General features: G+C 41.5%; 2 protein-coding genes across 4 annotated transcripts in view; both read right to left on the reverse strand.

The window, feature by feature from the left end:
* Positions 1 to 807: 807 nt before the first annotated feature.
* asb14a (ankyrin repeat and SOCS box containing 14a) lies at positions 808 to 8743 on the reverse strand. 2 transcript variants are annotated; one of them, XM_064306098.1, is made up of 10 exons: positions 8679 to 8743; positions 7097 to 7259; positions 6829 to 6878; positions 6449 to 6580; positions 5552 to 5710; positions 4530 to 4775; positions 4185 to 4356; positions 3498 to 4041; positions 1711 to 1864; positions 808 to 1106 (listed from the first exon to the last, which is right to left on the reverse strand). In XM_064306098.1, exons 2-10 carry the CDS (start codon positions 7222 to 7224, stop codon positions 928 to 930), a joined length of 1764 nt encoding a protein of 587 aa, XP_064162168.1. In that variant the 5' UTR covers positions 7225 to 7259; positions 8679 to 8743; the 3' UTR covers positions 808 to 927. The 2 variants fall into 2 exon arrangements, with proteins under 2 accessions (XP_064162168.1, XP_064162169.1); XM_064306099.1 differs by lacking the exons at positions 5552 to 5710; positions 6449 to 6580; positions 6829 to 6878; positions 7097 to 7259; positions 8679 to 8743 and adding an exon at positions 5319 to 5447.
* A 12342-nt stretch (positions 8744 to 21085) lies between these two features.
* Positions 21086 to 25160, reverse strand: part of rps23 (ribosomal protein S23) — a 223989-nt gene continuing 219914 nt past the window's right edge. Inside the window, exons 1-4 of one of the 2 annotated variants that reach the window (XM_064304183.1) lie at positions 22908 to 23061; positions 21880 to 22039; positions 21590 to 21710; positions 21086 to 21273 (exon numbers count right to left, since the gene is read on the reverse strand). In XM_064304183.1, the coding sequence (XP_064160253.1) occupies positions 21127 to 21273; positions 21590 to 21710; positions 21880 to 22039; positions 22908 to 22911 (432 nt within the window). In that variant the 5' untranslated portion in view covers positions 22912 to 23061 and the 3' untranslated portion in view covers positions 21086 to 21126. Of the gene's footprint in view, positions 21274 to 21589; positions 21711 to 21879; positions 22040 to 22907; positions 23062 to 25160 lie in introns of those variants that run through there. The other variant, XM_064304184.1, reaches the window with a different exon arrangement.

Here is a 25160-nt window from a genome sequence, read left to right on the forward strand (position 1 = left end):
TCAAATTGCTATTTTAATTCAAAATGAAACAAACGGCGTACAAAGACAGGGTCGTACACATCTTCAGCATAATAAGCAATACCTCAAGATAAAGGGGGCCATTAAAATAAAACGTGATAATATGTAAAAAAAACTGTAACAATAAAGTATGTTTAAAATTTTGCCACCTGGCAACCTCCACAACAAAAATGAAAATAATTCTTCAAATATACAAAGGTTTAAGACCACAAATTGTGCCATGGAACAAAAAAGATAACAACAACAACAACAACAACAATAATAATAATAACAACTGTTGTTTGTCTGCTTTTATGTTAAATGCTGTAATTCTGTAGTGTCTGTAATTTATTTTTTCTTCAGTACAGCCCATTCTATTGCCAGTGTTTGTCTATGGAGATTGCATGGCTGTATGTTTGATTTTATGCACCTGTTAGCAATGGGTGTGGCTGAAATAGCCAAAACCACTAATTAGAAGGGGTGTCCACATACTTTTGGAAATGTAGTGTAGTTGTGGGTGTGTATCTGGTCAGAATTTGTTAATAAGTGCATAAGTATGTCTGTGTGTGTGTGTGTGTGTGCGTGTTTGTGTGTGTGTGTGTGTGTGTGTGTGTTTGCTTGTGTGTGTGTGTGTGTGTGTGTGTGTGTGTTTGGGTGTGTGTGTGTGTGTGTGTAGGTGTGTGCGTGTTTGGGTGTGTGTGTGTGTAGGTGTGTGTGTGTGTGTTTGTGTGTGTGTGTGTGTGTGTTTGTGTGTGTGTGTGTGTGTTTGTGTGTGTGTGTGGGTGTGTGTGTTTGTGTGTGTGTGGTTTGTGTGTGTGTGTGTGTGTGTGTGTGTGTGTGTGTGTGTGTGTTTGTGTGTTTGTGTGTGTGTGTGTGTGTTTGTGTGTGTGTGTGTGTGTGTGTGTGTGTGTGTGTGCGCATGCAGGCAGATCACTGTGGCCCTGCTGGTCTGCCCTGGCTGTAGAAGTCGTATTCGCGGTACAGAACGTAGTCCTTGAGGCGGTCAGGCAGAGGGAGGAAGCTCATGAAGACGGGGGCCCGGAGGCGCAGGCGGCCCAGGCAGTGCCGGATCTTCAGCCTGCACAGGTGCTGCAGACTGCGCGGGTTCTCTGCAGACACAGAGCAAGACTCTCATCACTGACCTGCAACGTCTCAGCTACACCCAGCCCTCACTTTATTCAGCCTCGCTGCCCAAACCACCTCCTGTGTCCCCTGCCAAGAGATCTGCCCAAAGATCTAAACAAGATGAACCTGACTCTAAGTCACACCAGGAAGTAGTTTGGTTAATATTAAAATTCATAATTGGAGATCCTGTTATACACAAAGCACTAAGCCAGAGAACATGCAGTGCCCAATAGCAGCCAATCGTCTGCACAGCTTACAGCCCACCAGCACTTTGCAAATAGGCACTGCTGACTAGCAGTCCACTAGCAAACAGTCAAAATGAAGAGCAGCTGTTCAAAGGATGCAAAACATCTAGTTTATGGTCCTGCCTCTAGAGGACTGCTGTGGTGCCAATTTGCAAAAGCACAGTAGGCCCAACAGGTGGCACAAACAGCAGTCCGACAGGCCAATATTGTTTGCGGAGTTTAGACACCGCTGGATTGAAAAAAAAGTGATTAGAGGCTGCCTAAACCTTTGGTGAACCATGGGCTGAAACTAGGGCTCTGCTCAGTTTGTGGGTCCTCATATCGGCCATACTGTTCCACCCACCTTGAATCCTGCAAATGTCTGGCCACTCCTCCTGTTCCCTGAGAGTGGCCTTCAGTTTAGAGCAGAAAGTGACATGGTCGACGTAGTCCAACATGATGCGTACCAGGCGAGCAGAGATATCCCTCAACCAGTATACTGTGACCACCTCACAGAACTACAGAAACAGAGAGAGCGAGGGAAGGAAGGAGGGAGAGAGATAAAGGGTAAAGGAGGGAGGGGAGAGAAAGAATGCAATGCTGACCAATTGTTAAATCTCACATGCAAGTGCTGTGGAGGACATTAGAATAGGGAATTTAATCTTTGTGAATATCTCAGCAATATATTTATGAACTACCTTTCAGTGTCTGGGGGTCTGTTCCATTTCAGTTCAGTCAATTCAGGATATTAACTTAAATCAACATCTCCTACTAGACTGTCGAATGGATCACCATGAAATTTGGCATGTATCACCAAGAGAATACTTTGACCAAAAGTTGCTAAATGATAGTTTCCAGGCTGAAAAATATGGCCTCAGTAAGCCAATAAAAATTGATGTGGGCGTGGGTTATCAAAAAGAGGCAAATAATTCCAAAGCGGTTCAATGTAAATTGATTAAATTTGGTAAGTATATTGTCACTTACATCATGAGCCTAATTTTAAACTATTTGTCCAATTAAATCATACAGTATGTTCGTGGTATAGAGCACAATATTTTTATTTTTGAATTAATGAATTAATGAAAAATCATTGTCGGCTGGGGCGACATAGCTCAGGAGGTAAGACCGATTGTCTGGCAGTCGGAGGGTTGCCGGTTCAAACCCCGCCCTGGGCGTGTCGAAGTGTCCTTGAGCCAGACACCTAACCCCCAACTGCTCTGGCGAATGAGAGGCATCAATTGTAAAGCGCTTTGGATAAAAGCGCTATATAAATGCAGTCCATTTACCATTTACCATTTATATATATAAAACTTGATGTAATGATACATTTCATCATCTTGAACATATATCTGTATCTTATGTGCTGCCATTTTGGATTGCTGCCAGTTTGGAAATGCTATTCACAATTTTCCTCTGTTCCCAGTTTTGAAACTTGGTCTCACTCACGTGGTTTCATAGAGGATATGTACATTCATGGAGAATATATCTCTATGGCCATAGAGTGATTTTGGCACAAATTGGACACTTGGACTATGACTGCCATTTGAATTTCCAATATTCAAGCAATAACAACTCCTGCCTCCGTTTGAGGTAGAATCCTACCTCACACTATTTCTCTCCTCACGGACAACTCAAAAGATTTGGAGTCATAATATCCACCATTTTGGATTTTCCACCATTTAAAATTTTTTGACATTTAAAAACAAGCATTTAAAAGAAATCTCTTCCTAGAGCGTTTGACAGATCACAAAATTTGGCAGATATCATCTTGAGAGTACTGTGACCAAAAAAATAGTTGCAAGGTCAAATATATCAGCAATTCTTTGTTGTATCAATACCAAACTTTGTACCCTTCTTTGCCAGAGGGTTTAAGGGGTAGACAGAAATTTGCCAGACCACTTGAGGGCCCTATATTAGGAAAAATATTATACATGCTAATTTACTCAGCAACGTTTTAACTAAACTTTACCATTGCAGTTGCATTTGCCAAATTGGGCAAGCAACAGAATTGGTTGTATGAAGGCGCTGTAGTGCTTGGCCCTTCATTGCAGGTATTAGTATTATTATTATTATTATTAGTAGTAGTAGTAGTAATAGTAGTAGTAGTAGTAATAGTAGTAGTAGTAGTAGTAGTAGTAGTAGTATTATTACCATGGTGTCCTTTATGACCGAGGGGGTCCAGCCCTCATAGTCGCTGGGTACGTGGGAGCCCTCTCCATGAGGACAGTCGAAGCAGCGGCGCACATCGTACCCATAGTTCAGCAGCATGCGCAGCAGCACCTCGTCCTTCATGGCGTAATGCAGGGCGGAGGGGAAGTGGGTGGTGTTGACGCGGGAGTAGTAGTTGACGTTGGCGCCATAGCGCAGCAATATGCGTACAAGGCCCAGGTCGCCCAGGCGCAGCGCCACCTGCAGGCACTTGACGGGGTCCTGGTTGGGCAGGGCACCGGCCTCAAGGAGCAGTTGCGTTGAGCGCATATCGCCGTTGGAGACGGCAAAGAACAGGGCCGATTTGCGCTGGTCGTGGTAGTTGCGGCGAACCCAGGGCTCCAGCATGAAGTTGGTGTCATAGCCAGCGTTCAGCAGCAGCTCCAGGCACTCCGGGTGGCCGCCAGCAGCCGCCGAGTGCAGAGGGCTCATGCCACTGTCCTCCACTGCCTCAAAGGTTGTCACAGGGATCAGGATCTCCAGAGCTCTGCAGAAGGGGGAGGCTGAAGTCCTAGTGTAGGCTGGCTGATCCGTGTGTGTGTGTGTGTGTGTGTGCCTGCACATGTGGGAACTGAAAGCAGGGATCATACAGCTCCTGCAAGGTCATGCAAGCACAGAACGTTTACTCACTGCAGGTGGCCACGGTGTGCCACGCGGTGGATGGGCAGGTGGCCTGTGTTCTTGGGTACGTTGGGGTCTGCACCATACTCCAGCAGTAGCGATATAACTGCAGGGTCACCAAAGGCACACGCCTCAAACAGGATGGTGGCAGAGTCCAGTGCCTGAGACTCCACATCAGCCCCTGAGAGAGAGAAAGGGTAAGAGAGAGAAAGAGAGCGAGAGAAAGAAGGAGAGATAGATTGAATGCGATAAGATGAGAGAGAGAATCGAAATGAACCCTACAAGGTTACTGTAGAGGAGCAGTTCTCTATTTCACGTTGAACACGTCCTCACACACATTTTACGCCATTTTACCGTTTTGAAGCAGAATCTCAGTAATTTCCAGGTGTCCGCTCTGGGCTGCCAATGCCAGGGGGGTGAGGCCGAATGCGCTGCGGGGGTCTGGATCAGCACCGGACTGCAGGAGCAGCTGCACAAACTTCTCCCTGCCGAGGCGAGCAGCTTCGTGGAGTGCAGTCCTACGGTGTGCCCCCTCCTGGTTGACTTTGGCATTGAAGCGCAGCAGAAGCCCGGCCATGTCATACTGGTCAGTCTTTATTGCTGTGGGCGGAATGCAGGCCTGGGTCAAATACATCAGTCCTGCAGATAGCTGGCATTTTAAAAAGAAACCATCTATTTTCACCAATATTGGGAACAAATCTTTTCTTCCACATGATTGTACATTTTGGACAGTAACACCTTTCATTGTTAATTCTCGGATACTTCAATGCATTCCAAATTTTTCTGGCATCAAGAGTTAATTGTTTCAAATTAGTATATAATCCACAGAATCAGTTGAAACTACAGGATAGCGCTTTCGGAAAACTTCACAGAGAAAGACTTAGGTCTCGCTTTATGCAACAGGGTGAGCATTGAATTATAGATTGGTTCATTGCATATGAAATATCATAATTCAGGACTTCATTTTTTGTTTGTTTTTGTTGGCAAGAGTGATTATGTCACAACTTGGCCACAACGTGCTGCATCTAGAATCCCAATTTCCTCGTCTTGACCATACAACATAATAAGGTTTTCATTTGGACCTTCCAGGTGGGAAACTCGTGTAGACCGTAAATCGGATACCACTTGAAAGCAGCATCATACCTCCCAACAGTCCCTTCTCCTGTGTCTGTAATCAGCCGTATCAGTAACAACCAGGGTTAGGGTCTTTTCCATGTCAATTTAATCTTTTCAAGAACGAAACAAAAAATTATTTCACAAATGGCTATACTGTTACATGGAGATTTTTAGATCTCAATTTTGAATTGAAAAGGGATTGACCCCAAACCCTGGTGAGCAGCACCTGTGTGATAAGCCTGAGGCCGGCTTTGGGAGACCTGCGACGAGGGGGGAGTCCTCGTCCTCGTCCTGGCTGTCTGGGCTGCTTCCTTTCTGCAGCAGGAAGCTGGCATTCTCCTCTAGGCCTTGCTCCACAGCCAGGAAGAGGGGCGTCTTCCCCTGCAGGGTCCGCACCTGTTCCGCCCCTGGAGGGGATGCTGATGGGGGCGGGGGTCTCACAGAATCAGAATGACACAGCACCTTTCCCAAACTCAGATGCCTTCTACACACCTGATAGACATGTTGTGAAACTTCTTCTGCTGCTCATTTTGGGCAAAACAAGATACAGGTAACACAATGATGATGAGGGTGGAGTGAGGGGGGCAGTGTCGTGTAACAGGTTATTGAACTTGCTCAGGGGCTGCAGGTTCAAGTCCCAGTTGTGTTGCTGCCATTGCACCCTTGTGCTAAATATACAGCTAAATATATGGCAAAATATACAGCCATACAAAAAATGATTGTAGGTTGAATCTTATAAACTATAAACTGATAACTCACTGATTTATAGAATTTCATCTGGGCCTAACTATTGCTGAATGAGAATTTATCATGGGTTTACCAGCCCTACCTGTACTAGGTGTATTACTGTATCCTCAAGCTACTTAAAGCACTACTTCCTCGATCTCGCTCATTGTACCTGGTATAGAACTTACTTGTTGTAGGTTAATAGAATGAGAACTGCTGTCAGTTGTGAAATTTATTATCTCTTCTTTTATTTTTATTTTTTATTTCACCTTTATTTCACCAGGCAAGTCATTAAGAACAAATTCTTATTTATTCTTCTCTTTGCCTAAACCTTTATCTCTAGGCACTTTTGTAGCATCAGCTAAATGCTTAAACGTGAATGTGAACATACTGGCTGTTTTTTGTTAAGCAGGGAGAGGCTGAGCACACACCTGCGAAGGTCATCTCCAGGATGGTCCTGTTGCCCTGTACCGCAGCCTCATGTAGCGGGACCCAGCCTCTGCTGTCTGCCTCCCCGAAAGTCTGCCGACAGGGGACCAGCCTGCGCAGGGTTCCTACCTCACCTGACACGAAACAGAGAGGAGGAGGAGGAAGAGGAGGAGGCAATTCACCAGGGACGGGTAGTACTCATATGATGGGAAGCCACAAAAAACTTTTGTTCTGGGCAGAGAGAGGCCCATGTGAAAATATTGTATGATGAACAGTACTTGAAGTACAATATAATTCAGTTTATATAGCTGTATATAAGAATTCTGAATTATGCTATGTCTTCACATGGGGGGAAACATGATAAGTGGTCATTTCTGCTCACCCATTCTTATGGCTGTGAAGATCTTGTCTTTTTCTGCATTTGCACTGACCCTGTGGAGGATAGAACATGACCAGCACAATTCCAGATAAACGATAAAAGATAAAAAGGATAGCTCAATTTCTGGGTTTTTTGTTTTGTCTTGTTTTAGTGTATATCGTTGATTAAAAATCCAGGAAGTGAACCATTCCTTTAGGCAGTAATATCTGCTGGAGAGAGGGAGAGTGCAGTTGAAAGAAACTCGCCTGGGGCAGCCCCACCCACAATGTACCTGTGGCTGACTTCTGGGAAGGGATCCACATGGTCCCCAGGCCTGTCACAGTCCAGCAGGCTCTCCTGGATTACAAACTGCAGGGCCACGTCCTCGTCGACATCACTTCCTGTGGGATCTGAGTCCATCTCCTGCTCCTCACTTCTGTGCCCAGCTCTGTCTCCTAGTGACGAGGGAGATATCACAAAGACCCCAAACAGTCTTAGCTTCCGGTCAACACAAAGCAGCCAAGGGCCTCCACGTGACCCCCCCCTCCCAACCCCCCCGCCCCCACCATGCATTCCTACCAGCCCACTCCAATGCCAGTGCTGCTGCTGTTGTTTACCAGTGAGCAGGGATGATGTCAGAGGGTGGCTGCTAACTGTGCTAGAACCTTCCTTCCTCCTTTCAATGTCAGGTTTAACATCAATTAATGTACACCACTGTGCATATGTCGAATAACAAAACAATAACCAATGTATGGTTATAAAAATGAACTTACATCAGTTTTTTATTTATTATACTAACTGCATCCTTTTTTAATCGGGTCAAAAAAGATGATAAAAGGTATTTTAGGCTGTCAGCAGAACGAGGGAGAATAGGTCAAAATTAGTTGTAATTTGTACATTTTCCAGGACTTTATGATCTGAATAATGTAATTAGTGTGATAAGTGAAACAAATGTCCCAAGTGATTAGTTCATTAGGGAGGATGATTTGAAAACGTTCAGTATTTTCAGCTTAATCATCCTTTTTTCTTAATCATTATTTGACAAATAAATAGAAAATAAAACGTGTTCAACTCTGAACTATTAATAGATGTTGGTTGCTGAATCCCACTAAAAATACAATGATAGAACAAAACTAACAGCACTCTCTAGAATACTTCCATAAATGTATTTATTGCATAGACGTAAAAAAGCACAAAAGCACTGTTTTGGCCCCATCCTTCAGTGTGTCAAACACGCAAAATAATTCTGAACAGAAAGACTGTTTGTACACCCTTTATAATCCTTTTTGTTGATCCAGTTTAAGAAGGATTTTGAATTTTTCCTCAGAATCTTTTGCACGTTTAGCACACTGAAGAAGGCTGTGTGGAAACGTCAGTGCTTTTTGCGCTCTACGCGTCTATGTAATAATTACATTTATAAAAGTGCTCTAAAGAGAGCTGTCAGTTTTGTTTTGTCATTTTATTACTTATTTGTTTATATCTTTCAGCATATACAGAAAAGCCAACAAGGTACTCCAACAAGGTAAACAGCAGTGTAAGTTTCACCGTGCAGCTGTGAGGCAGATAATAAGAAGCAGAAAATGGTAGTAAATGTTAACAGATGCACAAACTATTACCACACCACACACAGGTGTGCAACTGCTATCCTTCCGAAAGATTGTAAAAATCCATCATTCTGCTTTCATAGCAGACAGGATTTTTGGTTAAGACCCAAAACACGCAGCATGCACCTGGAAAGAAAAAAATTTGGCACTGGATGCAGGTATGAGTGTGTGTCCCTGGGTGTTCCACAACCCCTTCTGTGCAGGCAGTGCTCCATGCAAGGTTTTTTTTTCTTCAAAAACATCTCGAGAAAAGGTCTGTTGTAGCTTTACCTTTCGTCAATTGGCTGTACTGCTACCGTGCCCTTCAGTGGTTTGGGGGGTATTCTCAATTTCCTAAAACACAGCTATTTATAGCCCTGGCCTCACTATAAATAGCTGATCATGGGACAGAGTCAGACTACACCCCCACCGCTAGCTTTGACCCACTGAGTCACATTGTGTGATACCCTCACTCTGCACTGCACCGTGAAACACAGAAATTCAATATATATTGCAATGTTTGTAAATATGATAACTTTCAGGAAATCTTTATTGTACAGTACTGGTGCAAATTGTGGAAACATTGTGTTTAAAGAGTAAGTTTAGTGCTCTCTAAAATTTTATCTGTGCCTTTCTTCTGTTGTTGTTTCCCTGAGCCATTTTCATCTGTAAAAATGTACTCGAAACAGTTATCTCCTTGACAACAAGTGGTAACAACATTATCTGACCATCACTAATTTGAAATAAGTATACAAGAAAAGAAAATGTTTTCTTTGCATGATTATAATCATTTTATGAAGAAAAATACTGGACAAAGAAATACATGTTCAAGCTGATTATAAAATTTCCAACAGTAAGATACATAGACTGCTCAATTATGTAGGTATGAACAAATACATATAGGAAGGTGTAATGATTATGACTTAACACAGAAGCTAATTATTTATTTGTGTTTGTTACATTACATTTGTTTATAAGTGCAGTGTTTCCATAATTTGTGGCCAGCACTGTATTTCAAAGCAATTCATTTTTCAAAAAATGTATATATTGCAATATTTGTTTCATTGCAATATATTAAAGTATATTCCAGTTCTCTGAAAGATGAGCTGCTGTGGTAAACAGAGACAGTTGTGCCATGGTCAAAAATGTACATGTTTACACTTTACAGTGGAAGTGTAGTTTAACTGTCAGGGAACTGAACTGGTAATACAGAGGTAGCAGGCTCAATTCCCAGGTGGGGCACTTGAGCTAGGTGTTTAACCTGAACCACTTCAGTAATCATTCATAACTGCATAGCGCATACAAATTGTAAGCTGTGGATCTCACTCCTTATAGGACTGTTAAAATCCCAGTTGTAATTGTAAATTGGTCCTGCCTCCTGGGAGTGAAAGCAATGTGAATTCCCACTATGCAATTGAAGCACCAGGTCAGCAGAAACTCAGACAGTTTCTCAGGGGTCAGTCAGGTGTTAACCTTGGCGACTTCCAGTTCATGGGGGATGATTTGCACTTTCTTGCACCTACAGCAACTACAACTACAGCAAGAAACCCTTACCTTGGAATGAATGTAGACAGCTACATGTTTGCACGACCCAAGTTTCAACAAAGGACAAAATTCCAGTGTACTTATTCATTCATATTCATATTAAGTCAACGAGCTTAATAAATAATTACAAATAAAAAAATAACGACATATCATAAATTGATTTTATTTTGCGTTAAAGGCATACCTAAACATTAGCATTAGCCTTGTTCACCATCTCAGTTGGAAAGAGGAACGCAGCAGTGCCATGCGTGTACTCACTGATGCTTCACCACGTCTAAACCCCCCACTGTGTGTCCCTGCGACACACCAGTGCGAATGTGGGCCACTGAGCAGCAGATCAGATGAATGAGCGGCTTTCACGTGCTCTGGCTGCTGGAGCCCAGCCCAGCGCTGTCACACCGCTCGTCCACACCCACCCAACGCTCGCTTCTGAGCGCCTGTGAGAACATGGCCGACTGCACTGAAGGCACAGAAAATGGGCCTCTGGCGCACTCAAACACCCCCAAGGCCACATTATAGGAGCTTCACAACTCTGTGTGGCAATCTGCCCTTCGCACGAGGGGTTAGCTAAAGCCTGCAGAATCACTTGAAATGGGCTTTTAAAAACCTGGTATGCTCCTCTCCGTGCTGCTTTAAGAAATGAAATTCAAAAAAATATTTTAAAAATTCCTGTTTGATCTGACATGTTTCATAACACAAGAGCTAGAGCTCTGACACATTTTGTCCATTCTCTATAGATATTCACTTCAAGTTCATTCCTGATTCAGTCTGTCGTCATTTGAGATTCTCACCCTTTGAAAAGGTTAATTGTTTTTACTGGGGCACAAGAGGGAGCTAGAGAGCTTCACTGTGGGAAAGGAGCACTTGACACATTGATCATTGCACAGTAGCAGCACACTGAAAATGCAATAAAAAATATTTCTACATGCTGCCTTCATTAGTGAGTATTATGATTCAGTTAGCAATCTGAGTGGATCTATTCTCTGAAATTCACATGGCATTAGTAACACAAAAACAGAATGCATTTTTTCTGAAGATTATAATATAAGATTATAAAACAAAATTATTTTAGGATTTACTATCACAAGTTAAGAACTTCAATAAAAATACAAGCCATGACTGGCAATTCATTTAATGAACTAAAAAAGTAAAAGCACAACTCACTGAGGAAGACAGTTTTCAGAAATGTGTTTGAATCATTCTTCTGGTTCAGAATTTAATATTTAAATAACAAAGCATGAATATTTCATCAGTGTGGGTTATGAAACTACTTTTATCTCTGCCATTTTTACTTACAGGCTTAAATAAGATCACCTGCCATTTCCAATGAAAACAAACTTTAAAAAATAATACTATTGTGCCAGAAAGCATCAACTTTGAGCTGTGAAATCTGGTTTATAAAAATGTGTGTACAAATGGTTTGTATAAAAGTTTTATTAAATGAAATAAACAAAAACAGCCACCATAAAACAGTAGGTGAATGTTCATGGCCTGCCTAGGCTATTTGGCAGTATAGAGTCCAGAGACAAGATTGGAAAATTGGCAAGCTAGGCACAGGTAATGGGGTTAATATTGGTCAGGCCAGTAATGCTGAAGGATGGATCGGATCCGCAGAGTGAATTGCTTTTCTGACCGTGCTTTGCAACAGCCTTCCGCAAATTCCATTATCTCTGCCTCTGTCTCTTTTCAGAGGTACGGAGGAGAAGGTGGAAGCCGTTCTGTCTTAATAAAAATAAGCCTTTGTGGCTGATAGATTCCTCTCTCCTCCTTCCCCCTTTTCCGGCCCACAGTTCTGCTGACCTTGCGGGACGTGACCCTTTGCCAGGTCCAGACTCCGGGAGGAATGTATGAGATGAGCTGGTGCCCCCCAGTCTCCTGGACATGTTGGCCGTATACACTGCCAAGCCTCCTGGAGCGACAGAACTAAAGGGGGGGGTGGAATCCCTGTCATTATTCATGATCGAAATATAGGGAAAGTTGCAATCTCAAATGACAGGCTCAATAGATTGACTTTTCTATTGGGCATCGGTGATGATGTGGTGATTGATGAAGAGGTACAGGAATCTTCTGTCCAACGACAAGATGGGTAGGGTTTGTAGGCCTGTGCATTGCTGTTTCTGTGATAAGGGAGTAGGCTACTGTGGGAGTGGCCATGATGGATGGTCCTGCAAAGTATAAAGATTTTAAAGTCATTTTTTACTCTTTAGATGCTGGTAAAATGTTGAAAACAGTCCGGAATATACCTGTGAAGTTTCAATGAATGTTTCAATGTTTGGCCTACTGATCAAAATATGCTATCACATAAAAATGTTTTCAAAGAATTGAGTTCTGAATATCAGTGCTTCTTTTGAAAATTGTTAACCCTCTTCAGGAATTTTTCATTGCCCTTTCAAAGGTTAAATGTTTTTCAACTTCTTTTTTGCCCGAGCCAGCTGGCTACAACATAATCCCACCTGCTGTCCCCTGAAGTGTGATTTTACTGTGGAGATACGGTGACACGGAGGAATATCCCCATTAAAAGGAATATCATCCTTGAAAACTTTAGAAATATATTTGGATGTTGTATCTCCCAGCAAATCTTGCATGGATAGCAACAATGAAGAATCTGTATCTACAAAAATAAATAATTTCATTTTACAGCAAGAAAAGCAATGGAAGCAATAATACAAATAGTTGTTAGAAAATATTAAATAGCAGACATAAATATATAAATTTCAGTGCAGCAGCAGATAACGGTTTATTAGTGCTGTCCAAAAGAGGGAAGGGCCATGTATAACAATAAATGTGAATTAGTATAGACAAAACAACATAAAACTACTCAAATTACTAATTACAAATCAAAGACCAAGAGTTAAACAGGTTCAAGCAAAGCACTCTTTCTATCTCAATTGATGCCTTCTTCAGACAGTGCAGTGCATATATTACCTGTAAATAAATCAACCGCAGGGGTATTTTTCCCAGTGACATCAGACAGGCCAATGTGACACGCCTTGATGATCAAATACTGACGAGTGAAACAAGGCCATCAATCAGCAATGGTCTCTGTGATCCGTTCTCGGTCAGGTCCGTATTAAACCGCTAATCCCTTTCCTACTCCTTCACGTGTCGCCGTTATAATCCGCTGCAGGTAATCCTCTTTGTTCCAGCATTTAATTTAATCTTTTTTGCGAACCATAAACTGCAATTTCATATGTACATTTCAAAAAACCCATCCAGACGTCTAGACTAAAGTGGGTGAGAGCGCTTTAAAGAGCCTAAGAATGACACTTTCCCAGGGCACCAGTTGTTGGACGAGCCCTCTAATCAGAAACTGATCCTGTAAAGAAGGTTGTTGAGTGGCAGATTATAGAGTGTGGCTAAGTCCAGCCCAATTGATCTAATGAATGGATTGGACATTGAGGGGTTTATCTGAAGGGAAGCAAGAGTAGCAGAAAGCATACAGACTGATCCGACATCACTGGCGGCCCAAACTCCCTCTGCCAACCATCCAACCCCTCTCTTCCCAATCCCACGCCAAGATTACCCTCTTCACCAGCTCCTGGAGAACCCAGTTATATCATTTTCATGACAGGTGCAAGGGAGGTTAGGGTTAGGGTTCTCCTTTTACTTCACAATGTTCACACCACAGACCTGCTTTCACTGAAATTTTCTTGATAATTTCATTCCATTCTCTTGTGATGGACTGTATGTAATACAGAAAAGAAAACCTAATTTCTTTAACTTCATGCCTTTTTAGCCATAGAGTCATTATTGTTTCTTGCTTTTGTAATTGTGACAGAAAATAGGGGAGGCTTGTAAAGTACAGCTCTCTCAGACTAGCTCTAGTGATTGCCTGCAATGACAGCATCTCATTGTGCACCAGTGACTCCAGTGACTCTCAACTTGTTGATTTCTTACCCATAAGGAGGCCTGTTGAGCTGCACATGAAGTGCCTTCCTCCTGCTCATGTCTGTGTGAGCCCGATTTCAGCTCGGTTTGAGCACATGCTTGCCAGTGCTGTCAATAGCAGAGACCTCGAGAGAGTGCTGATAAATATGATTGGGCAATCTAAATTTGGGAGAAAAAAAGAGATAAAACATTAAAAAGGAGACACAAGCAAAGCACCACCACCCAGAAGTAGCCATGTAAAAACAGAGCACTGGCACACAGTAGCTAATCTGGAATTAGCATAGCTGTGGATATAGAAGTGTCTTGTCTTCAAGTGGCTCTCCATCACACAAGTTGACAGGCCACGCCGGTCCTCCATTACTACAAATCCCACCTGAACAATGTACAGTTGTCACTCTGTCCCAGTAAATGACTGTCACATAAACTTTCAGAGATGGGAGCTACGAGTCACCGTAATCTGTGCCTAGAGAATTTCCAAATTTCAAGGTAGTTTAGGCTGACCTAGAAAAAGGATGTTATGACTGCAGATAATAATCTCCTTTTTCTTCTTCTTGAATTTTGCAAAGGGATGAAAACTGAGGACAGTATTTTTCAAGGCTGCTGATAATGCCACATGCCAGATTAATGACTTCATGTTTTCCAGATTACGGTCTCTGTCCAGCTCAATCCCAAAGCAAGAAAAGCTGCCCGGACGCATTCTAAGCAGATTCTTCTTACATAACACGGTAATGATCAAAAGAATAGTGGCCGTCGACGTCAGTGTGTTTTCATTTAGCCAAAAATGAGTTCTATACCATGACTAACTTCACACTGTAAAGCTCTGGCAGACTCAGCACAAAAGGACTTTCAGCATTAAACCTATAAAATTCCATCTTTTTTATCAAGTATAAGGGGCCAAGCATCAATGGTGAGAAGGAACCTATTGTAATCGTTAGAATTTTTTACTATTATTATTGTTTCTGTTATGGGAGTCAACGGCAGCCCATAGAACCACTTATTAAATTTTTTGATATGGACAGGCCATGATAGCCAGTTTCAGTTCATCCGCCCCTCTAGCGCCACCAACAGGCCACATTTGACGTTAGATTTTTTTCAGTAGCTTTTGAACCATTGACGAGATGTCATATTCAGATTTATAAGTCAACTGTAAACCATTGAAAACGCAACAGCAGCATATATAAAAGGAATCTGTTTTCTTGCCAGCAAGTCAACAAAAACGTATTCCCATTTTGTCGTATATATTATACACAATCGTAAGCATTGGACCACCGGGGTCTTATCTAACCAAGGTGCTCAAATCATATAATTGTGTATAATATGAAATACATTTCCAGCCTGACTCATAATCTGGCCATCTAATCATCCCTAATGCGAAATAATCCCTCCCTTTCCAACCTAGCTGATATGTGGGATTCCAGAGCACTTGCCATTGTAGCCTTTAGAATGGTACTTAACCTGAACTTTGTTCAGAAAAATATTGAGTGGATGTAGAAATAATGTAAGCTGTACAAGTTGCTGTTGGTAAAAGTAATGTAAAATTGTATTATTATGATTATAGTCATTGTTGTTCTTGTTATTATTATTACTATTATTGTCATGCTGAAACAGAAAAGGGCCTTCCCCAAACAGTTGGGGAAGCACAAAATTATCTAGAATGTGATTCCATGCTGTAGCATTAAGATTTTCATTCACTGAAACCGAGGGGCTGAGACCAAACCATGAAAAACAGCCCCAGACCAAGGATACGTTAGGTCATATTGTGTATGCGCAGAAGGGTAGTCAGAGCCTAATCATTATACTATGCTCATTATACAAAGCTCTGTTCATCCACCTCTCCCTTTTTGGGTTAATCAGGACTGAAGTTAGTCAGGTAGATTCCCTTTTGAATCCACGCGTGGTTATCCAGGCTGTGGAGCACCAATCCGTTCCTCTTTGCAGTAACAGAGCAGAAGAGCGTCAGGAGCTTTTTTACACTATGCTAATCAGAGCCTGATCAAGACCTGCTCTAATGGGACATGTCAGCTCACTGGACAGTCAGACACAAGGCATTGGCTCTTCTGTATATCTGCTGTAGTATTTTTTGGCACATGGATAAAACTAACACATAATGCAGAATGTTATGTGTGGAAACTTTTGGGCAAAATACATAGAACATAAACATACATCACCCCTGACAGAAATGGAATATATCAGAAATATATTTAAATGAATTATATTAACAATATATTACAGAACTTCACAATATGTGGAAAATAGATTAATTTGAATTAGCGTCAGGCACTGTTCTCCTGCTGTTGAGCTCACTGAATCAAAGGGCCTCTCATACACCACCCACATGCACTTCAGGGGGTCTGTCTGCTGAAGCAAAATCATACAACACGTTGGCAACAATCCAGTTCATCCACTGAGAAACACATGCACACACACACACACACACACCCATACACACAAACACACACACACACGCACACACACACACACACACACACACTTGGAGTTGCACTGTGTCAGGCTCTGGGAGCAAGAAACAGATATTGAAGAGAACACAGAAACACATGCGGATCTGCAAATAGTAGTGCTGTTAAAAAAACAAGCTGATCAGCAGATGTGTGTACAGATATGTAAAAATATGAGAAGAAAAGTACATAAAGGTTCTCCAATCTTGATATTACTTGTCCATTGGGACTGTTTTCTAATGCATACTAAAATGACTGAAATATTATTGAAACTACTGATGTAATCGGACAGCAAATTTCAATGCTCAAATATTTCTTATGTGTTACTCCAACAAGTTAACCTCCCTTAGAATGACGAGGAACAGTTCATCCCTATAAACAGTGGTTAAGGCCCAAAGAGTGATACACTCAACCTCAGTAAGTACTCCTTATGACTGCTCCCTAATGACCCTGCATTCAACTGTCAGATAGTAGGTAGGTGCACATAACATCAGACTATCAGCGGTATTTTGTATCTTATTCAGTCAGTTAGTTCAATCATTGCAGAAGGACATCTCAGTCTAGTCTTGCCCTATACTGTTGATGAGATATAATAAATAGCTCTGAAGCTCGGTGTGCTTTGGCTCAGTCCTTGGTTTGGTCTGTTTTAAAGTTATCCAGGTAGATTAAGGATTATTTTTAGATATGACTGTATTGGCTATTGAGCACAAATCTGTTCGTCTTTACAATAGCTAGGATAAAACACATATAGTGTTACTTTTGGGGATTGAAAATTGTTCTTTTGCTTCCACACTAAAGAGAGGGATTTTCCTAAATGATGTGTGACACCCATAGTATCATGTGGCAACACTTATTTGTTCTAACTTGATGCAGGTTTTGGCCACAGAATATAAGAGCAAACAACACAGCAGGAAAGGAAATAACAATAATTCACCTCAAGCGCATTTTATTTAGCCTTTAGATACCGTAGACTCATGTGCATGTTCAGTGGTTGTTCAAAGCATGTTAGACAGTTTGTTGTGGAAAAACAGCTTGCAGGAAAGGGACCGGGGACATCTGCCTTTTCACACACTCATGCACACAGAAGGGGTAACGTTGCTGAAACTGTAGCAGCTGCCCATGGATCAACAGATTCCAAATGGCCGCGCAGCTTAAATAAGCAATGAAAAAATAGTCAACTGCCTTTAGAAAAAAATAAAACGAAGAGAAGCGACACGCGTGATGCAGCGCAGACAGCGCAGACTCTTCCACGTGACATTGCACCTCTCATGCAGGCAGCGCCTGCTTGTCAGGCTTACCCACCGATCATTACCCAACACCGTGGAACAACGCAGCACCATTGTGACCTCACAGGCAGGTTATAAATAAAACAAAAGGGCTGGAGTGGGAGTGACGAAAGAACGGCCCACATCGGGTGCTTGAATATTGAGGGACAGATTTAGATTTGCTTGTAGTTGATTGGCTCTGGGCCTGGACAACAGCTAATTGGCAGTCCTGGATTAAGACTAAAAGGAGTGCAGAGAACATCAACATTTCCCCCTCATGCAGACTGCAGCAGTCTCTTGGGTGTGATGGCTTCAGTTACTTGCACACTAATGTTTAATAGTACGCTAAAATGCTACATGGATTCATATAAGGGCATGGGAGATCAAGCATTAAAATAATCTATAAAATGTACCCAGTACCTTAGATTACATCCACATACATTGATACTGAGGTTCCCAAACTGGGCAAAACGGCAGGAAAGTAACAACTTCACTAAAGCATTAATGCAAATTAACTATGTTAACCAAGAACCAAATTACAAATTGTGTAGCCACAGATAATATCCATAACAAGCCATAAAAATCTAAAAACATACGAATTCCATAATAACCTGAATAAATATATATAGCTAGGAGGTGGGGATGGGAGGAAGGCCAAGAAGTGAGTCTGTGGCAGAAGATGGCCAATGATTTTGCTGCCTTGACCACTGAGGAAAAGATCATACCTCCAATAAGTTAGGGTAAAAATTAGAAGGCAATGTTTGCAATCTATATATTATCTGTTTTAAGGTGTCATTGACTGCGATTCCAGGGGACGCATTTTGCATAAACGTAGTGCACTACAATGATCAGCCACATAAGAGCACCAAAAGCAGGTGTATCATGAGATGGCATGGGAACCAGTCATGGAGCTCACACAAACAGAAGAAACTTTAGGAGAAATCAGGAGAAATTAATTATGAAACTTTAGTTCATACTGTTACAAACATGCTCAGGTGACTGCAGGAGTCCACCTAAGGATAAAAGCAGTTGCAAGTATATAGACGATGGGCTAAAAATATATATATAATTAAAAGTCCTAAATATGAACCTTTATTTTTATCTTTTAAACACAGTACATCCTCTTATGAAGCTCATAATTTTAGGATAAGTGAACTAGACAGAGAAATAAGCAGAAATCTTCAGTTATTAATACACGGTGTCAGAATACATTTATATAGGTATTATTTGAAACATTTCCAAACAATAAGAGGCTACTGTCTTGAATAATGTATTACAGTGCCATAAAAAAAGTTTAGAGTTGCACACTTTGGCATGTGCCCACACCTTTTCACTAAGAGCAAGGACCTGATTTATATTTATATTTGATGACAAATCCTGTACTGAGGAGTTCAAGGACAGGGTCTTCAGCAGGGAAGATGGAGATGTCCAGCAGGCAATGCAACCTTGTGAGGGACCATGCCATTCTCTGATGATCAATGGTATTCAGCGCATGAGATTATATAGCTCCCATATAAACGGCAGACATCTAACAAGACCTTCCAGTTACTGCAATTATTTGTGAGAATCATATTAACAATCAAGAAATAAACTGCAAAAGCATGTTTTTGAAATGCTCTTCTATTTAAACACATTATTAAAAAGCCAGGATATGTGAAAGAGTGTTCATACTTTAAGAGCTTACTTAAAAACTGGAAAGAGAAGAAAATAACATCTAAACGATCTTTTTACGGGTGCAGCCATTGTATTCAGGCAAGATATAACACCATGGCTTCTCACGGCCAGTGGCATTCCGTAACCGCTTTAGTGCATGGTTGCTTTGCTGAGGTCATCATTTGTTGAGGCTATTGTTTATGTTTTATAGCACTCAAAGGAGATTTATGTACAGTACATAGATAGTATTCCACCTGATCCAATGCCTCATCCCTCAGCAGGTGCAGGTTATCAGGGTCAGCACCTTCAGTTGGGCGTCCTCCAGGCGATGAGGTCAACCTCCATCTTCTCACTGTCACGTCATGTCATCACTGAAGGACAGCAGGTTCTGAGAAGCCGAGCATCTAAGCAACTGGAAACCAGCATCAGGCCTGTTTATCTCTACATGAAATGGTGCTGGAACTGGATGGAAGGCAAGGCTTAGTTTCCACTGGTCTGGATCCTTTATAAATTTAGTAACTGAATAAATTAACTGAACTAAGAAATCAATTTTCATTTATAATGTACATTACTTCCTGATTTTCTTGACTGAAGCTAAATACTCATGAATAACCTTAAATAAATCTTAAAGGTTCTGATTGGAAATTACTTGCCATGTAAATCCTTCGAGATATTTTAGAAATACAGTAATAAGATTACCATTTACATAAATTGCTGATGAAGTTCAGAAAATAAATGGAAATTCAAGTGATAAATTGTAAAAAGGCCACAATACTCCATGAGAATAGTTCAATTGGAGAAACAAAGTTCAATACATTTAGTGAACAGACTCAATTTAAAAACGAATTGCCCCGAGCCCTGGTGTGCATACACCTGAATAAAGGGACAGCAGGAGTAAAGGTGCCAGTGGTTGGCTGTAATGGTCATGCTCATCACTGACCTCTGGGCCCCGGCCCTGCAGGGCTGGAGCCCCGGGGTCTGGGGCAGCTGAGGGGGTAACACAGCTGCTGAAGAGCGAACAGCTGGCAGCCCGTTCAGACTCCACGCCATCTGGATGAGCAGTGAGCGCACAAGCCCCCATGACACAGCTCAAAACTGAGTCACTCATCCAAACTCATTCAGACCAGGGGGAAAAGCAAAGTGCTGTCATTACAATGCGCTAAATGATTCAGTGCAGATAAAATGCGATGAAGACCGGGAAGATCAACCTAGTTCCAACTGTCACGAAAACTGCATGATGAGATCATGTTCAGCATAAAGAAAAGGGAGACTGCATATCCAGATCTGGGCCAAATGCAAAGTCGGAATACTTCTACCCTTTAGACGCAGGCAACCTTTGAATAAAGAGCTATCGTGAGAACTGCCAGTGGACCGTGTTATAAACCAAACATAAAACCGTATGAAAGAATTGCACTCTGACCACTGTTGAAAACAGATGTTCCCTTTAAATTAAATCTTGAATTTTACAGATGTCTAAATGGTAAATAAGCAGGTATATCTTCAATTATTTTATCCATTACTTTATACATTGTACAACTGACAAAAGGCTTGCTTAAACAGTTGCATTACCCATCAATATAGCTTAAGCAAAATTTCCCTGCATCACAATGCTATTAACTCCTGAGAATTTATGTACCAAAGCCAACAGTTCAAACTCAGACTATTTCTTCAATTCTCTGAGGAAGAACTTGTATCAGTTGAGATTTTTTTAAAAATCCAGGGGTTACCAATTACATTTAAGAATGCCTGAATGAACAGGATGAGCCAGCACAGAATTCACGCAACCTGGAATGATAATTAACCTGGCTTTCTAAATCCTGTTTACAGAACGCATAAAATTTAATTAAACAAAGCTGCAGATTTTGAAAAAAAAGGACAGACCACACACATGTTCACGAATCTGAAAAATGCTTTAATGCCTTATAGCACATTTTATGACCTGGGTCTCTCCTTCTTGCCTTTGTAGAGGGCCAGGAGGGACACGTTTGCCACTTTGACCACCTTAAAACGCACACCAGGGATATCACCGACGGCATGGCCCTTACGACCAAATCCTGCCACCAGAACTTCGTCGTTTTCCTGAAAAGATGAGATTTGGGCACATACTGAATGTCCATAAAGAAAAAAGCAGCCAAAGTGTTTTGTAGACAGATAAACCTTTTTGGCCTCAAAGCAACAGTCAAGTCACTCAAAAAGAGAGCGGGTGTCACATCTACTCAGAATGCATTAGTGTGTTTCTAAACTTTTCTAACTTAGGAGCACATGCTCCTAGGAAAAAATATCAGTGAAGAGCGCTGTCAAGTGACTTCTATAGCATGCTGAAAACACTAACAGCAAAACATCGACACATCCAGGCCATGTCTGGCTTCTCGAGTTGGATCGGCTGACAACTGACCTCAATGAAGTTCAAGCAGCCGTCATTGGGGACGAAGGCCGTGATCTTCTTGCCATTCTTGATCAGCTGGACTCTGACACACTTTCTGATGGCAGAGTTGGGCTGCTTAGCCTCAACACCTCTGCAGGGGAGACACAGGGAGGCTCAGCATTTACAAGAACATTTAACTGATCCAAACATTGAGAGCACAACCATATTAAAAGTACTTTGTGCACTTGCTCCACATTTGAACAACTTCTGAAAAATCTGCTGAGGACAGAAGTGCATGAACTGTTGATTAATTCACTCACACTTTCTCAAGGACGATTCCCTTAGCATGGGAAGCTCCTCCAAAAGGATTAGCCTTCAAGGCTGTGCCCAGGTGAGCCTTCTTGTACTGCTTGTCATGCCATTTCTGCTCACGTCGATGGTTACGGAGCTTTCTGGCGGTACGCAGTCCACGACACTTGCCTGCAGAACAGGGGGTAGAATAATGGAAAAGAAATTATGGCCACTGGACAGCACTCAAATCTACAGGATGCCATCAGATTACTGTTGGTCAACATCTGCTGGAGTGGAGGGGGTTTTGAGACTTGTAAAACAAATAAGCCGAAGTTTGATAAAATATGGACTAACACCATCTTATCTGATTTACACTATCGTGTCCCCATTTCATTATGGAATTTCTGTGTAACCGATTTGTTATTCATAAATTCAATAACAAATCGTGGGACATTACATCGCAAGCAAAGCAAGTCGCCCAATTCTGCACGGAGGAGGTAGAAGTTAATGTCTAGCAAATTATTTAAGTAACCATCAAGCCAGATTAGACGAACAGCTTAATTAGACTACATTGAGTGATTTGATAAATAGAACATTTAAATAGGGAATATAAAATACTGCAGTAACTTGTCGGACATTTTAAATCGAGCAAGCTAACTATCCATGCCATTAGCTGACGATAACCGTTATCGTTCTGGCTAAATAATACGCGCTAATCCGTTAAACCGCACCGCCCAAGTATTAAAATAGTTATAATTTAAATACGCATTATAATATATTAATTATGATAGTGAACTTGGGACAGGAAAAGACAAAATGCGAAGCCAAATGACGGGCCGCGAAGGTAGTCACGCCAGCCTGCATGGCCGCTGTCCACGTTTCTCGGTTAGCCAAAAGCTAACTAACATAAAGCTAGATTTATTTGAGGTTTTAATTATAACTGGTCGGGTGATTTTTTTGTGAGGACTTATTATAACCTATTCAGAATTCATCTGATTGCTAGGAAGCAGCTGAAGTATTGAAATAAAATACATTTTCAACTCAAAAAGGAACCTACCCATGTTTGTCGCCTCAGAGCCTTAGCAGGAAAGAAAGTTTCCCAGAAGTCCACGCGCCAATGTCTTATCCGAGGACCCAAAGTAGGAGCATTGAAAGCGCCTATTTGTTGTTCTTTTTTATTTTTACAACAGATCGTAGTTCAATTACTGAGACAAATATACGCAAATTAAACAATTACAGCGTCATCGAACTTTGTATTAAATATATTTCGTCAAACCCAGCCGTTTACAATATAGCGTGTCCTTCTATGTGCCTGAATAGAAAGGATCCGAAGACAATAGACGTAGAACTCAAACCAACAAAGAGTATGGGGCGTACACCCCTATAATGTACAGTGTACAGTCTATAATTTTCTCTCGGAATGGTATTGCTGTTCCATTTGTAGGTTTTGCGCTGCATCACTAGAAGCTGTGTTAGCAAGCGAGGTAGCAGGAGGCGACTCGCAATTGGATGGTATAAAATTACATGCACTGACAATCGGCTTAAAATAACACCTTCCTTCAAAGTCTTTTTTTAATTGAATGTTTATTAAAAGAGTTGGTTACATGGTTATCCACTAGCCCCGTGGATGTAACCAGCCCGAAAACACAAAGAAAGACTCTTATTACCACTCACTGAACTGTCATAAACTGAATTTGCATGCTCGCTGCTTGGGTACACCTCTACCTTGGACAGTATGTTGAATTAAATGTGTCTAGGCCAAAATTAAAGCAGCCTGACAGCTAGGAAAGATAGTTACAGTTGCTGACTGGCCACGTGGCATGTGCTGAAACAGGTAATGAAATACAAATGCCAGTGCCACTTTAATAGCTCGTGCTTTGCTTCCAACTAGTCCCATACAATTTGCCAGACCCGTGCTACATTGTTAACCTGCGATGTAGTTAATTAAAATGAACAGATAAGGAAACTAAATCGGGGACGATTGCTATCTTTAAGAAAAATACTAGATGTGTGAGTAGGTCGTAATATAAAGCCTAACTTTTTGTTTTATCCACATTTTTACTCTAATGGGAGGATGCTGCATGTACAGTGTTTAAGATTACCATAATCTTTTGAGTAGTGCCATACCGGTGATAGATTTTTTGCAGATTGGAGGCATAGATGCCTAAGTGCCACTAGTACATCTGCTAATGAACAGCCCTGAAGTGTTTCCATTTCGGTAATGCTCACATTACCGTCGCCCTTCATCCAGTAAAGATTACTCTTATCTCCTCTAATTCGGCTGTGAACTATGGCGTGCCAAGGACTAAAAACTTAAATCGCAGCGCTTTACAAATGGGACACAATATAACGGTACGTATTAGTTTAGCCTACATACACAAAGCCTATATATAGTGAAGTCCGTCAGTATTTGGACAGTGACATTTTTTGTTGTTTTGGCTCTGTACTTCCGTACATTACATTTGAAATGAAGATGAAGTGCAGACTAACAACTTTAATTTGTGGGTATTTACATCCATATAGGGCAACCATGTAGCAATTACACCCCTTTTTATAAATAGTCCCATCATTTTGGGAGACCAACTTAGACAATTGGTTGCTCAGCTGTGGCTTGTTGCATCATTAGTTCATGTGAAGGAAAAAGAACAAGAAGTATAGTTGTTTCTAGGTGGGGAATTTGGATTTGGAGTCTGTTGCTCTTGTCTCTCAACATGAGGACCAAAGAAGTGTCAATGCCAGTAAAGCAGGCTATCATGGGGTGGGAAAATCAGAATAAATCGATCAGACTTACAGTAGCCAAAACATTGGGTGTGTCAAAATCAATAGTTTAGAAGCAAGAATGCACTGGTGAGCTCAATAGCAACCAACTTGGTAGACTGTGGAAGACTACTGTAGTGGATGACCAAAAAATACTTTTAATTGTGAAGAAAACCTCTTTGTCAAACAGATCATGAACACTCACCAGGATATAGGCATAGATGTGCCAGAGACTAAAATAAAGATAAAACTACACCAGCATAACCTCAGAGGGTTCAGTGCAAGATGCAAACCACTGGTAAACCTCAAGTATAGGACGTTCATCTTAGAGTTAAGAAGAAAGTATGACCCCCCTCATCTTTGAAACATGGTTGCATGGTGTTATGGTTTGGGCATGTATGGCAATCACTGGAGCCGGCTCGCTTGCCTTTACTGATGGAGTGACTGCTGATGGCAGCATCAGAATTAATTCTGAACTGTACAGAAACACCTTATCTGCTCAGATCCAACCAAATGCCTCAAAACTCATTGGACAGCGCTTCACCTTGCAGCG

The sequence above is a fragment of the Anguilla rostrata genome, chromosome 13 (genome assembly GCF_018555375.3).
Source record: "Anguilla rostrata isolate EN2019 chromosome 13, ASM1855537v3, whole genome shotgun sequence".
Taxonomy (NCBI): Eukaryota; Metazoa; Chordata; class Actinopteri; order Anguilliformes; family Anguillidae; genus Anguilla; species Anguilla rostrata.

Excerpts from the sequence above, each read along its gene's own strand:
- asb14a (XM_064306098.1), bottom strand. The coding sequence starts at position 7,224 with ATGGACTCAGATCCCACAGGAAGTGATGTCGACGAGGACGTGGCCCTG. Across the intron at positions 4,776-5,551 it reads GGACTCCCCCCTCGTCGCAG|CAATAAAGACTGACCAGTAT; the intron begins GTCTCCCAAAGC and ends TTCCGCCCACAG. Across the intron at positions 4,042-4,184 it reads GCACACCGTGGCCACCTGCA|AGCTCTGGAGATCCTGATCC; the intron begins GTGAGTAAACGT and ends CCCCTTCTGCAG.